The sequence below is a fragment of the Larimichthys crocea genome, chromosome XIV, assembly GCF_000972845.2.
Source record: "Larimichthys crocea isolate SSNF chromosome XIV, L_crocea_2.0, whole genome shotgun sequence".
NCBI classification, from domain to species: Eukaryota; Metazoa; Chordata; class Actinopteri; family Sciaenidae; genus Larimichthys; species Larimichthys crocea.
In genome coordinates, this window is record NC_040024.1 from 5167031 (window position 1) to 5182154 (window position 15124).

Here is a 15124-nt window from a genome sequence, read left to right on the forward strand (position 1 = left end):
TTTTGTGCAAGGATCCCGTGGCTCAGACATTTACAAAATATGTATTTTAGCAGTAAAGCTATGACAAAATAAAGTAATTAGGGTACAAATTTAGTTTTAATCTGTATTTCACTTTCTGAGTTGTCACTTTTTCTCTCTGATTTGAGTGAAAACAACTTGTTGTAGCGACATACCGGAGCCACAACCAAGGCAAAATGCAACTTGTTGTAGCGACATACCGGAGCCACAACCAAGGCAAAATGCAAAATCTGTCGCTAAAGTACAAGAAAGAGCTAACCTAAGCTAATATTAAAGTAGGTAAGTTTGAGTTCCCCCCAACTGTAAACATTAAATAAATAATAAATCATTTAAGTATCCTGTTATTATTCATAAATAAATAAAAGCTCTTTTTTTTACAGGCATTTTCTGTTTTTTAAAAGTTATATACAAAACTCTTAATTAAAATTAAGGACATTATTTATAAATGAACAACCAAACTAATATTTTAAGCTTTCTTAATTTTGTACATAGAAAAAAAAACGACATTAATTTACAGTATTTTTCTGTTTTCCTACATTACATGTGGATTCATGTAAAATGACAATAATCAATCAATAATTAAACCTGTATTTGTAATAGTATGTGGCTCATTATATACTATACATAAATGTGTGTCATGTCTTCACTGTACTTAAGGTGGTTGAGTATAATAATTCAGGGAAAATCTGTTAATTAATAGTGTTTCTCTGTAAAACTATGACTGCGCATTTCAGTAAATCTTGGGTTTTGGACATTTATTTGAATAAATGAACTGTTTGGTAGCCACTGCTGCCAGTCTTTTGATTTTTTATTTATTATTTTACTTTTACACTGTAAATCAAGTCATGATGGAGAAGTAGACGTCAGCTAAACATAAAAGTTTAAGTTTTTAAATGTAATTTAAAGGTTAAGGTCACATTTTAATGCATTAAATTCATGAAATAATTTCCGCCATTAACTTCCCTCCTTTCTAGGCTATAAGAATGAGTCAACATTATAACACAACAATGCATCAAATGCACTCAAATGAAATATTCACCTCAGAAAATATCGGTGTTGGCAGATCGACTGTGATCAAGCGGCGAGGCGGCGGCTGCACTCTCGATGTGTTTGTCCGTCTCCGCTGTGAAAGCGATGAAATTAACTGTAATGACATCATCCTCGGAGGGGGGGGGGCGCGTTGGCCGGCAAAAATAGAGCGCTGATAGAATTTATGTGATCACAATTAAATCTAAGTTATTGCAGGAGTTTCCTTATGAACTTGTTTATTTGTTCCATCCACTACACATAAAAAAGTTAGCCCTCCAATCCCTGGGTGCGTTCGTAAAATAAATATGAAACAGAAATCAATTTAACAAAGCCCTAACTGCTATTCCTCGGATGCCATTTCCCGCCGTTGCGCTCGAAAAATAAAATTCAAAGACAATAAAAGAGTCATAAATTGTGGATATCAAATGGCTTCCTCTAAGGTTTATGGTCGAATTCCCCTCGCTGATGTGATTTTGAGTCGTTATTTCGCGCCAGTGAGCATAAATGGGAATGGAATTTATATTGAAATGGCATATCTCATGTTTGATGTGGGAGAAGTGATCAATGATTTCATTAATTAGCTATACATATTCGAGCTCGGGGAATAGTACCTTCGATATTCTCACCCCCATCTTTCTCTTGGCCCTTCGAACACACCGAGCCTGTTCCCCCATCCTCTCTCCTCCTGCGCCTGCAAGGTTTATCTGCCTGCCTGTCCCACACTATCTCCCCCTCATAGGCTGGTTGAACATGACACCGCTGCAGAACTGGACCTCTGATTCAGGCGAATGCACGATTATTATCAAGGCTTCACCTCTGCCTGTTTTAGGGGGCTTGTACTCTCACAGCGATACCTGTGCGTGGGAGGCCAGTGCATGGCCTGGACCTCTTTTTCTTTCATGTAGAGAGGAGACTGTTTGCAACTTTGCATGGAGATAGGGCAATGTCAACTATGATTGCTGGCGAGTTTGTTGTTGCCAATGAAAGAGCTTCAGGTGCTTGTGAACCTGTTGTGCAGCACAAACAAGTCGCCTACACAATCAGAACTACTTTAACCTGATGGTAGCCCGACCTGATGAGACTTGTTTTACAGTAAGTACCAAATATAACTGACGCCTCCTCCTATCCAATCATATCAGTGCACCTACTCCTTTTTCGGCTCTTATTCTTATTTATGGTATTCATAGCATTCAGCCACTGTTTTATTAATTAGAAGGGAGAAAAAAAAATCACACAACAGTTCATTGGTATGCATTGCCTAAACATTAATTACATTCAAATTCATTCTAATTTGTCTTAATTTCCCCCTCTCTCAACAGAAAAATTAATACTACCCGCTGATTATTCCATGGCAGGGAATTCAAAATGCTTCAGAGAGGACAAGAAAATGAGCGAGATCATTTGCATATCAACATGATTCAAAACCTAGTATTTCTTAGAAGTGGCATCTTTTGAAGACAAACATGTGGAATAGGGGGAAAAAATGCTCACAGCTTTGAATTTACTATTGAAATCGTACACAAACAAAACTTCCCAGCCTCGCAAGGGGGGTAAAAAAACTACGGTTAATAATGATATCGCACCACCGTGAGTCGTACGTCCTCTAATATCCCCGTGACAGTCGAGAGGAAAAACTTTCTCCAAATTATTCAACTTCGGAGGCGTAATTTTACAGTGCATTGTAGATTCCTATTAAGACTTCCATTAGCGATTTTGAGGGTGTTGGAGAGGCTGCAGTGGTGCTGTTAATCAGAGCGTGGGGGAAAGGAGTGGAATGGATCTCTAATCACCCAGACTGTAATCACCTCATACATCACCTAGGCATACAGCAAAAGAAAAGAAGAACAATGAATGTATGCACATATGCCAGCATGTGTGGACAAATGAGTGGAATGAGTTTTGGACATTCCACATTAATGTGAATGCGACTTTTGACGTCATTATTGGATCAAATGACCATGTGTCATGAGAAAGTATCGCTCATAGTGACAACCTTGCACTAACTCTATACTTCTCTTCAGCTGTTGGAGTTTTGTATCTGCCCTGAACCACATTGTTTCCAGCCAGAGCCGTTAGAAAAGCCAGTGATAAACCCATTGAACATTTACTACAGGGTTAAAATGCCCAAGAATTTCCACCAGAGTTGGTTGAGACCAAAACAGAGTAAAAAAAAAAAAAAGAAGAAAGTTAATTTTTGGATAGAAATTCATAAGTTGGGCAGAAACACAACTCCAAATGTGAATGTTGCACCGTGTCTGCATGTTGTCCATAACTAAATCATCAAAAGAACATTTTTAGCTTGTGTTGTCGCCCCCAAGTGGCCAAAAAATCACTTATAGCAGCTTTAAATAAGAGTTACATTACAAAATGTAATGTAATATAAAATATGTTAGAATACTGTTCGTATACTTAATATTGGATATTTCATTTGATTATAACTACATTATAACACAGTTTCATTAACATACTGAGATGATTGATGAGTAAAATGAGTTACTTTACTTAAATAACTAAAAGTGTTATGTTATGGTGTTGCTTTACCAATAAATTAATATTTTTCTTTTCTGTTGTTCGAAAAACAAACATCACAGACAAAACTTTGTTTTACCGTGTTATATTTTAATTTCTGCAGAGACAAAAATGACAAGCATTTATTTACACAAACCTGTACAAAAGCAAATTAAATTATGTAAAATATCTCATAAATAGAAGTGGACTTGCGTTCAATACACTTTGCCATGTTCAGCTAAGCTGCGTGCATAGTGACTCATATTAAACGATGATAAATTTGTTCCTCAATTTCTATATCAACATCCAAGTCGCAGGACAAATAGTAATGGTTAATATTACAAATCTCATTACACACTGTGAAGGCTATACGAATAGAGGAGGGCGCAGACTGAACACACACCTCGGACAGCAAGATTCAAACATTTTTTTATGTTTTCTGTCAAAAGCTAAGAAAAATAACTTTATACCGCCTAAAAGTGTCCAGACTTCTGGAGCATAGCTCGGTGAATATCCGAAAAGCAGAAATGAACTAGTGTGCACTGTAGTTAGTGAAGTTGCCAATATTTTGTCACCGTTTCTTTCATGCCTCCCTTTTTTTTTTTTGTCTGAGGCTCACGCTGCCGAGTCTGCTTTCACTTCATCTGATCTCGAAATTCAAAGCACCTCCTTGCAGTATCACAGCAAACATCGCTGCGCTCTCATTTGTCGGGCCCGGGTTTCATCACCTACCCATATGCACGTTACTGTAAATCTGCACGTGAGCGTCGTTGTGTTGCTCGGCACATCCTGAGGTGTGTGTTCTGTCAGCCACTCTCCCTTGCAGCTTTTTTTTTTTCTTCTTACTCTCCCCCCTCTACACTTCTACTCCTTCTAGTATGCCGTCACATTAGCATTTTTATCTCTCGGCTCCCTCAGCTCTCAGCAGTCAAATGTCTCCAAGCATTTTTTTTTTTTGTTCTTTTTTTCCCCCCACACTATCTCTCTCTGCTTCTATATTCAGTCCTAGAGCTTGTTTCATGCACAAAGAAGGTTACTTGACCTCTGATGTCATACATGTACATGAGTGGAACACGACAAAAAAATCCATTATATCATTATTAATACTACCAACAAGCAACTTTTTGAATGTACCTGTACTCATTCGGTAATGCACTATGCTAGAAATGGATATTTCAACAAGATAATTGAACCCAGTGAACAATAGCCATTTGAGTATTAGTCTTACAGGCTCGCTGATATTTGACTGGTCGTCCTCCAATAAGCCTTTGACATCATGGGATTTCATCTAAGAGATGCAAATGTATTTCAGTCCGTTCTAAAATGCCAACCCATCTACTTTTGTAACCATGTCAACGTAATTGTTTATGCACCATTCCAAACCAACATTTTTAATCATACCAATTGGTATAAAAAGGCACAATTGCATATTTGCATTCACTCTAGTATTTTTTTTTTTATGTAGTTTTTTTCCCTTTTTTTTCAGAAGCACTCTAAATATACAAAGTGGCACCAGATAAAAGAAAGAAAGAAAAAGAATATGATCATTTCCACGGTTTTGACTGTTATCGTGTAGGAAATCAATGCATGGGATCACAAAGTAAAATACAAGATGCGGGTAAAAAATTGCAATTCTCGTGGTATAAAGTCGGTGTGAATGGAACGTGTGAGAGGTTTGAGTTTGCGTGGTGACACGAGAGACGTTGACGGAAATTTGGTTAAGTATGAAAAATTCCAAAAACAAAAAAAAGGAACAAACCGGATGGTCTTAACTGATGTACTAAGTTGTACTACATGTTTCTTTAGGTATAACAAAAGCAAGCAACAAGGTGGATTTCCATGTTTACAGGGAAAACATTTTTTTTTTTTGTACATTTTGTTTTACAGTTTTTTTTTTCTCCTTCCTTCTCAGTAAGTGAAGTAAGTTCCCATTTAAACGTGCAGTAAAAAGTAAATATTCATGTATACAGTTGATAAGTATAGGAGCACTTTCTTTCGAACAACGAGTAGTACTTACAGACTATAGATTGCCGGAAATGCAGAAAAAAAGCAGCTCCGGTCAAACCAAAGGGGTTTTGCTAACATACAAAAAAAGTTCCATTGCATCTGATATTCTTTTGCTTTATTACAGTCATGAGATTTTGCGCCTCTGTATAGCTGCGGGAAAAAAAAAAATAGAAAAGAAAAGAAACGTCACTGTAGACCAGGGAGGCACAACATCTCAACATTGTCATGTTGTGTGTGGTCAGCTTCGAGAGAGAGTAGTGGATGCTTTTTTTTAAGTTGAGAAGTCACATTCTTAAATCCTTCATTTTAACTTCAAACAAATCATGTAATGTGTACTTAAAGCAAAGTTCTCCCGGAAAGCTATTTTTCTGTGTAATGGGGGGGGGATGCTTCATCCTGTTTGCGAAGCTTTGGTTTCACTTTGACACCATTTTTTTTCCAGTAATCAAAAAAACAAAAACAAAAAAACCTTCCTGGTATCTGCGCGTACAGACGTTGCTTTTTGATTGTTCTCCATTGAGCTGATTCTTACATTCGTGCTCAAAGATGCCATCACCATGTACTTTATGGAAAGCAAACATCTACAAGTGCTAAAAAAAGGACTCTTGGACAGCCACGTCGTGGTGGGTTATTGTCACATTGGAGGCTTTGAGATAGAAGTGGAGAAAGAAGTTGATGCTTGTTGGTCACGTGTACATTATGATATTTATTGCTCAGTCTATCACACAACAAAAAAAAAAAAAGATTAAAAAAAAAAAGAGGAATAACAGTAAAAAGCTGTCCTTGCAGCTGTTTTAGGACCAGCTTGGCCATGTTTACGCTCTCCTAAGCCTATAATCGGTGTACATCTACAGTATACACTAAATATAGTCAAAACACACACACTATATACTGCATATCTGGCCCATACACACATACAATTTCAGTTGCACCTCCATAATTTTAATCTCGGCATGCCACACACTGTGCTTACCCAGGATTTTCAGTCAGTACAGCAGCGCCACTGGCCTCAGTTTAAATGAATCCGCATGTGTGATTTGCGTAAAACAGGGTTTCACAACTCGATATAGCAACAGTAGCAATCCCGACTGAGGTGATCCGAATATGCACAAACCATGTACACACATGCTTTTTTTTCCAGCCAAATGCGGCGATATGTCATGGCTCTAAATTTTGCATTTCGTAAGAAGGGGGGGGTGTGGGGAGGGTTTGGTCTCCACCTCGCCAATCAAAGACAAAGAACGAGAGACTGAGGAAAGGTAGCAAGACAAAAGGGAATGAGAGCAGTAAGCGTTGTTGCTGTGGTCCAATGTTTATGTACAATGAGTGACTTTTCACCCGTGGAGAGCGTACGCACTGGTAGGTTAGACTCAGTCATCGTTTCTGCTCGTCATACCAGCGGTGTCGTAGTCTGCAGCGAGGTGTTGTTGCAGTAAATTCCATTGGCTCTTTGTTTGTCTGTCCAAGAATCTCCCTTTTCGAGAGAGACGAGTGTTGTTTACCGGGCTGAGTATTTAAAGCTTAGTCTTTTTCCGTCCATGTACGAGTTGAATAGTTTTGGTCTGCTATTGAGCGACTTTTATCACAGTCAAGATGACGAAAAATCCACGGACAGCTCGGTATGATAGAGACCACTATGTCCAATATATTGTTGCAGCCACTGAACATCATGGCGAGAGTGCTGCACTGTTCTGAAATAATAATAATAATAAAAAATAAAATAAAAAGGCATAACCAGACACACTTTGAAGTCAAAATAGTCCACATGTACAACTTTGTTTCTAGAAAAAACACAAACAGAAAAAGAAAAAGTCTCTTTTTGTACAGTGTCATCTTCAAGGAATGGGACCTTCATGTAGGACGGGGCAGGGAGGGGGAGCGGGTTAATGCATGCATGTACTGTATTATGTAAAATGAGTTGATTATTGTACAGATTGACTGTCAGGCAGCAGATCATGTCCCAAGAGCCTCATCCCAAGTCCCCATCAATGCCCTCAACAGTTTTTCCTCCTCCTCCTCGTTTCTTCCAGGTCACGGCCGGAATTAGCACTTTAAAAAATGGTACTATGTTTATATATCCACTTAGATTTTTCATTAAGGAGCTGTTGTAAAAGTCTTTGGAGAAAGATTAGTCCTACCTTGCGTAGAACAAGGGCGGCTAAAAGCTTCTAGAGCTGTAACGGTGGTGGGTAGTAAGCAACTATGCTTAGTGTTGTGTTTTAATGCCATATATTGTGGCACAGCAGGTGCGTCAAACCCTCCCAGCTCACAGGTACACCTCCCGTCGCGTCAGAGTACCACAGGACGTGGGCTTGTACTCCCCAGTAGGTGCCAGAGGGATCTCCTCGGTGGGGTGGCCCAGCGTCTCCTCCCCACTTCCTGGCGAGCCGTAGGAAGGCGAGCCGAAGGCCTCGTAGGAGGAGGAGGAGGAAGCCATCTTTTTGTTGAGCAGGTTGCGATTGCGGTCGCCCATCATGTGAGCGGCAGTTGGGTCTCCGTTGGCCATGGCGGCCATGGCGAGGGTCTCTTGGCTGCCGGGATGCTCTGCGCTGCTGCTGCCGCTGCCGTTGCCGCTCATGAAAGTTGAAAGCTTTGGTTGTTGTGGGGTGGTGGTTGACTTGGATGGCCGTCGCTCAGGCGACGTGCGCACAGGCATCCAGCAGGAGTCCGAGTGGCCGTACTCGTCGCATTCCCGGGTGCACTTGCCAGTCATGGCTACGTCAGGCAAAGGCCGGGCGTCTAGAGGAAGCAGAAGGAGAAAAAAAAAAAGTAAGTGACCTTGTTTGCTTCACTAAAGTGGGATATTTAATGATAAACTGCCTTTTTTTTTTCGGCTAAAAAATTTCCTTGCAGTAAGTGTTTGGTGTGTGTCACATGATTGGGCTATTATGATGTCCTTAATTAGATGCGTGAATCTGTATTTTCTCCCTAATGAGGTCATCACCGCATCTCAAGGTTTGATGGAGAAGGGTGAAAACCAATCAAAACTTGCCACAATGGTTTACCTATTGTCACAGTCTGAATTGTATCACCCAGTGAATAGAATCAATCTTGTACGGATAAAAAAAAAAACAATTGCATGTTTTCATGCAGAACCCATACCACATGACAGAAACGGGAACAGAAAACAACAATAAAAATATAAATTAAAAATAAAAAAGAAGAAGAAGAAGACTCCACTGGCTACGACAACAGCCTCAAACTAAAAAACGGTGGCGTGAATCAGAGTTGAAATAATGTCATGCTTTCAAAACGTGTTTGTGCGGAGAGGGGAGGGAAGGAGGGCAGCGATGGAGAGAGTAGGTAGAAGGTAAGCTGCATAATTAGGCCTGCTGTCTGTGTGTATGTGTGTGTGTCTGTAATGTGTGTGTATGTTTACGAGGCAACACCGACAACACCCTTAAATTTCTTATCTGGTGATTGACAGGCAGCAATCACATCCTGATCTAAGTAGCTTAATAGCTTTGTGCGGCTAAAACGTCCTGATACCCTCTTAAGTTCACTAATGAGGGGGGGTCTTAACCAATTACTTAACTAGGAGCTGTCCTCAGATTAACTACGTCTACTGTATTATCGTGAAAAGCAAATTATGTGCTTACAATAGTACAACCAGGACAACAACTGTCAGACAGTGCGAGGAGCTTTATTCAAGTGCAATATGTGACGTTTATCCCGGATACAGCAAACCAAAGTTGAGTGAACGAAAAACTGTAAGGCGGGAAGGAAGGAAGGAAGGAAGGAAAGGAAAGAAGGAAGGAAGGAAGGAAGGAAGGAAGGAAGGAGTCTGCTCCAAAAGCCCTGACTGAATGCTTAAGACATTGCACAGTGCCAGAGTTAATACGAGTGCCAATGTTATGTTAGATGTAATTTATTCATGACCTGATGCAAAGTATGGAGAACCAAAATCAAGCAGAAGCGAGGGTGAGTGCAAACCAAGCCAAGCATGCCTTTGCCCATAGTTACAAAAAAAAACAAAAAATAATCAAAATAAAAACAAGAGTTTGGACCATGGCTTACTTTTAATGCTCTTTTTCTCCTGTAAAAGAAAAAAATAGAACAGAAATCACTCTTTATGTTTTGCACTTATGCAATAATATATATATATATAATTTTTATATATATGCTGTGTGAGAACCCGCAGCTGCATTTTTGAAACTGTAAACTAAAAAGACACAACAGCACCAAAAACAGTGTTTATGCAGAGCAGACACATGACTGAGGACACGATGCAGCCGCAGACAAGGACAGCGAAGGAAGAGAAGACAGAGAAATCAAACTAAAGAGCTGGAAAAAAACAAAAAAAAACAGGATGACAGTCCTCTGTAGGCCTACTGATTTGAGGTTTTAATCAACGCTGCGAATGCCTCTCAGCGAAATGTTCGACGATACTTCAAGAATGCCAGAAAAATGTCATTTTCTACTAAATACCTATTAGGATCCATTTTCATGTCACAAATTACCTTTGTAAAGCATCAACTGATGATTGCCAGTCAATATATAGCCAATGCCTCGGGGAGCAACCGCCACTCGATAGAAAAAAATCAAATAACTTTCATCAGCCCGAGCCCAAAAACGACTGAGCGGTTCTGTTTAATGAAATGTAAATCGTGAAATAATTGGGAGAAATAAAAACAACTAAACAAAAACGGAGAGACACGATGGCAAATCACAAATAGTCAACGTGCCGGCTGATGGGGTGAAAATGGTAACGGCGGCTGTGGATCATGGATGATCTTCCTCTCCTCTCCGTCTCATCTTGACGAACACAGACGTCAAAAAGAAAGTCAAGCGGATACTGATACTGATCGTCCTGCTCGTTTGCACCTACAGTCGAGCCATCAAGGCTACCTACAATGCACCATAAGGCCTCCTCAACCCTGGTCACATTTAGACAAACTCTTGGGGGTAAGCAGCCAATCTTCGGCATCGCATCTCCGCTGCCCCGCGTTCTCGTGTGCCGCTGTGTTGTGCGTTGAAAGGAGGCTGATTATTTCCTAGCCACGGTCCATTGACTCTGCAGGCTTGCTAAAAAAAATTAAAAATGAAGACGTTTCCCACTGAGCTAATGAATTGGGCTGCTATATCAAAGCAAAAATATGCTTTTGTTTTCCCTCTTGAGGTTGGACCATCGAGTACTTTAAAACCACTTAAATCCATCTGTCCTGTAGCTCCGGACAAATAAAGTACGCTGGGGTCAGCTTCAGCTTGGGCTAATTGGGATTGCTAAATTAATTTTAACGTCCCCTTGACGTCATTCATACTTCAAGAATCTCCTCTTCCTGGATTCAGACTTGATTATAAATCTAAGAATTGAAGTCCACAGAATAAAAGCATTAGAAATTGATTTATTTTTTAAAAATCATCAACTGTTGTTGTATTTCTGCAGTTAAGACACACAACATCGCTTCCAAACATATCCATGAGCCCTTTCAAGACCCGATTCAGAAATCAGGACGTAGAAAATATCTTCAAAGAAAAAGCCCTTAAGGCGCGGCGCAGCAGTGTAGCAGGCTTTTTTTGTTACATATTCAGAAACATCCCGCGAGCCCGCACTATCAGCCACAACATAACACAATACAAGTGGGTCAAGCCTCTCTGCAACACTGAGAGCCCCTCCAACAAGGAGGGCCCCCTCTATACCAGGTTACGTCCCCCACCCCCGTTGAGGCGGGTGAGAACAAGCACAGGCCGGGCGCCGCTATCTCGGTGCTCGTAATAGCCCTCAACGCGAGCCATTAGCCCTCTTTTACATTCACTCAAAAGAGCGGGGAGGCGGATGAGGGGGAGGTGACTGGCAGGTGGGTTCGAGGAGAGACGGCGTAGGAACGGGAAGACGAATTTTCGGAAGATGTAACTCCATATGGATAAAAGTCGCGCGTCGCTGAAGCAATGATTACCCAGTGGGACGCCGATGTGGAGCGGCGCTCGGAGATATTTGTGCCTCACGCTGTGTCTATACTGAAGACTTTTTCATTTTTTCGAGGGCTGAAGGCTGAAAAAAAGTGGGCCAGTGGCTGCACTGGTTGGAGCTGTGGCTTTTCTTAGCTGGCTTTTAGTCAGCCGCTCTGGCTTATCGGCTGACTAGATTACACTGTGGGGGTATTTTCAAAAAAGAACCTCCGCCGCCCGGGCTACAGCAGCGATTTGATGCGGCGTCTTTAGCGCCCGCTAAGATGCTGCAGTGGCAGCAGAGGAAAGAAAACAAAGAAACACGGAGGGTTAGACTGTTATCGCTTCTGGGCATATGCACCCTAATGTCTGTTGCGTGGGCATTTCTGGGCAATTACAGTTCAGTGTGTTTGTTTGTGTCATCGTACTGTACACTGTGTTTTCACTGCAGCGTGTCAAGCAAAGTCCACTTGCCAGTCCACAAGTGGACCCCCCGCTTCTTCACTTCTTCTTCTTCCCTCTCATTCCTCTATAAAACTCTTCTTACTAGCTCCCTAACCTTTTGCCCTCTTTCTTTCTTCGGGCCGGCGGCTTCAAGCCAAACAGCTGAGGCATTCAGAGGGAAGGAAGGGAAGAAGGGGAGGGAGTGAGAGTTGGAGTGAAGAGGACAAAACAGAGGTGATACGCCTGCTTTTTTTTTTTTTGTGTGTGTGGGTCGACGCTCTGTCTTTGACGGGCCTCGCAAGTCGGACCGGACAGCAGATAGGGGTCAGAGCAAGGAAAGAGGAGGAGGATGCCATGAGGGAGAAGGATAGACAGAAAGAGAAAGTCAAGGAGGGGAAGGAGTGTGCGCGAGCTGCTGAGTATAGCAGGGTCAGGGCCTGGGAGAAGAAGGGAAAACGGCAGATTGAGTAGAGAAGACAGCATGGCTGCCTCTGGGCCGTCACAGGCCAAACACACTGCCAAAGAGAGCAGTGGAGAGGAGAGGAGAGTCAGGGAGACGGGAGGAGAAAGAATCGGGGACGTTAGCAAAGACGGGAGAAGGAGAAACAGCGATGACATGACAACAGAAGACGTACTGTAGTCTCCAAAAAGAAAAAAAACAACACGTGGTCCCAAGGTGCTCTCACATATTAACTTATCAATCCAAAAAGACCTCGATTTAGCTCGTTTAAGGTTTCAAATTATCTCTCCGACAATGAAGCCCTGTGTTGCAGGCAGATGCCGGGGCGCCGCTCACCTCGATCTAATATGCCTCCATCACATTTCCCACATTAAGAAAACTCAAAAAATCAAAAAAGAACACACTTTTAGCCTCCAAATGCCATTAACACCGCGGGCCGCATGGTTCCAATTTGAAGCCAGAATGGAACATCTTGTTCGAGACAAGAAGGGAGAGAAAGAGTTTTTCTTTCTTTTTTCGGGGGGGAGGCACGAGAGGGCGCCTGTGTGGGAACAGCGAGTCTGGGCTCGTGATTGCCTCGCACCCCTCATCAAAGGGGCCCGCCTGTACGGACAGATCTATTTCGGCGGCGCTGAGCAATCAGCGCGGAGATGACAGTGTACATTGCTGGGTGTCATACAGATTACTCCATGCAGCCGAGGGAAGGAAAATGAAATATTTATCCTGAACAACCGTTGCTGTTGGAAATACTCATGACTGAATAAAAAGAGGCGATACAAGGAGACGGAGATAGGAATGAAACCAGCAAACAACACCAAAGAAGAGCCGCGGTCCTCTTTTTTTCTCGTCTTTCCCTTTCTACTCGTTCCCTCCTCTAATAGGGTCCCGCTTAATTAGGTGAAACTTGCCGACTAATTATGGTGTAAGAGCGCGAGTCTCCCCGCGTTTGGCTGTCTGGCTTTGCAGGGGCCCCTGTGGCATTGCCTCATAGCCGAGAGAGGTCCTCCGCATCAAAGACAGGCAGACAGACGCTGAACACACATGCACACATGTGCGACCAAAGGTGGCTGTGGGGCAACGGGAAAAAAAAAGGAAGGAAAGAGGGGAGAAGAAGGAGGAGGAGAAGGGCCTGGGAGGAGAGGAAAATAAGGTGAAGGGAAGGAAACGATCCTGAGAGGCTGAGGGAAAAAAGAAGAGGTGCTTAATTATTAACGCTGTGACGGCGAGTTCAGACGGAACAATATCCACGGGAAAAAAAGGCGATATTTGTCTTTCCCTCGCTGAGATGTTTGCGAGACAATTAAGGGAGGGACGGGGAAAGAAAGAGAGAGAGAGAGAGAGAGTCCTGGGGAGCAGTGACCTTTTGAAAATCCGAGTCACGGCGTGCACCGCGAGCGACGGCATTAATTGACGGCGTTAACGTCGGCGAGTGCACACTAATTTAAATCCGACTCTCAAATATGCGACCCCCGTTGGTTCCACTTAATATCTCGCAAGCAAAGGGGGAGTGGGCCAATTTTGATCGAAGGAGAAGGAGGGAAATGACATATTTAACGCAGCCGTATACGTACGAAACGACAATTGTTCACCGACTCGTATTTGCCCTGTGCAACCTTTCCTCGCTCTAACAGTGCTGCTTATTGGCCGGCCGGGGGAACGCTGTTGAAAGCGGCAGCAGGTGATTCATTCTTTGGCCTCCCGAGCTTCTGGAAGTATTTACCGACTTGGCGAGGGGGGTGGCTCGGGGAATAATCTGCCGCCCCGCCATGCCTTCAAGAGGTGCACAGAAGAGATGAGGAGGAGAGGAAAGGTTGAGCGAGTGAGCGGGAGGAAAGATTAAAAAAAATATTTTTTTAAGGATGCCTGAAACTCAAACTGTACGGGGAAGGTCATCCATACTTAAAGGTGACTAGATCTGCTAACTAGTACGACAGTAACCCTGCAGGTAGGCGTTGTGGGTATGATATGGTTGCTTTTTTTTTTCCTCCCAGCAGGGTCAATACTCTTTCTGGAATAATGAATGTACTGCGGCCTGCTCCTGAGGTAATTAATTGAGGAGAGATTAACTAGCATAATTTCATTCTGGTGACGATCTCTCAGCCAATTATCAAATGCGGCCTGCGCTCTCCCTCCTCCTCTGCACACGTTCCTCTTTCTCTCTCTCTCTCTCTCTCTTGGCCCATATGAACAGTCAGCACTCAGTAAATAAAGTGTCCCTGCATGTCATGCTCCCTCGTGCGTTAATAAGCGCACGTGCAGGGCCGACGCTGCCTTTTTTACGGCAGGTGGTAGTCGTGTTTAACGGAGGCATGTCTTTGCACAGGAATGCAGACGGCACAGGCCGCTGTCCTCAGAGCACTTCTGACCCCTGACCTCATCTATAAGTGGAACAACAGCAGGATGATGTGGAGAGGAGAGGGAGCGGAGTGACTCATCCACTCTGCTAATAAGAATGATGGTGCTGGCTTCCTGCCACAAACACACACAGATAAACGCACAAGACTAGTGAAATGAAAAGCTAAAAAAAAAAAAAGAAGACCTCTTAAATATGTTCTGAATCCACAGAAAATCACTAGATGCATCTCACATCTCCGTACGTGTAATTCATTCATGCCTCCGAAACAAACAAACAAAAACACCCAAGTATAGTTATAAAGGAGCTCCTGTGTTTTCTTTTTCTTTTCCTTCCAGCGTGGCACTCCGAGCTTATACAAAACACTCCGGAGAAAGACCCACAAGGATTAGCATTAGCCGCTCTGCCATGGTGCA

At 42.6% G+C, this 15124-nt stretch overlaps 1 protein-coding gene across 4 annotated transcripts in view; it reads right to left on the reverse strand.

Annotated features, from left to right (window-relative positions):
- Positions 1 to 4952: 4952 nt before the first annotated feature.
- The window catches only part of pcdh7b (protocadherin 7b), a 102894-nt gene continuing 92722 nt past the window's right edge, over positions 4953 to 15124 (reverse strand). For 2 of the 4 annotated variants that reach the window (XM_010735282.3, XM_019276806.2), the window contains exon 3: positions 4953 to 8301. In XM_010735282.3, the coding sequence (XP_010733584.1) occupies positions 7829 to 8301 (473 nt within the window). In that variant the 3' untranslated portion in view covers positions 4953 to 7828. Of the gene's footprint in view, positions 8302 to 9579; positions 9599 to 15124 lie in introns of all 4 variants that reach the window. The other 2 variants (XM_019276808.2, XM_019276810.2) reach the window with 2 other exon arrangements.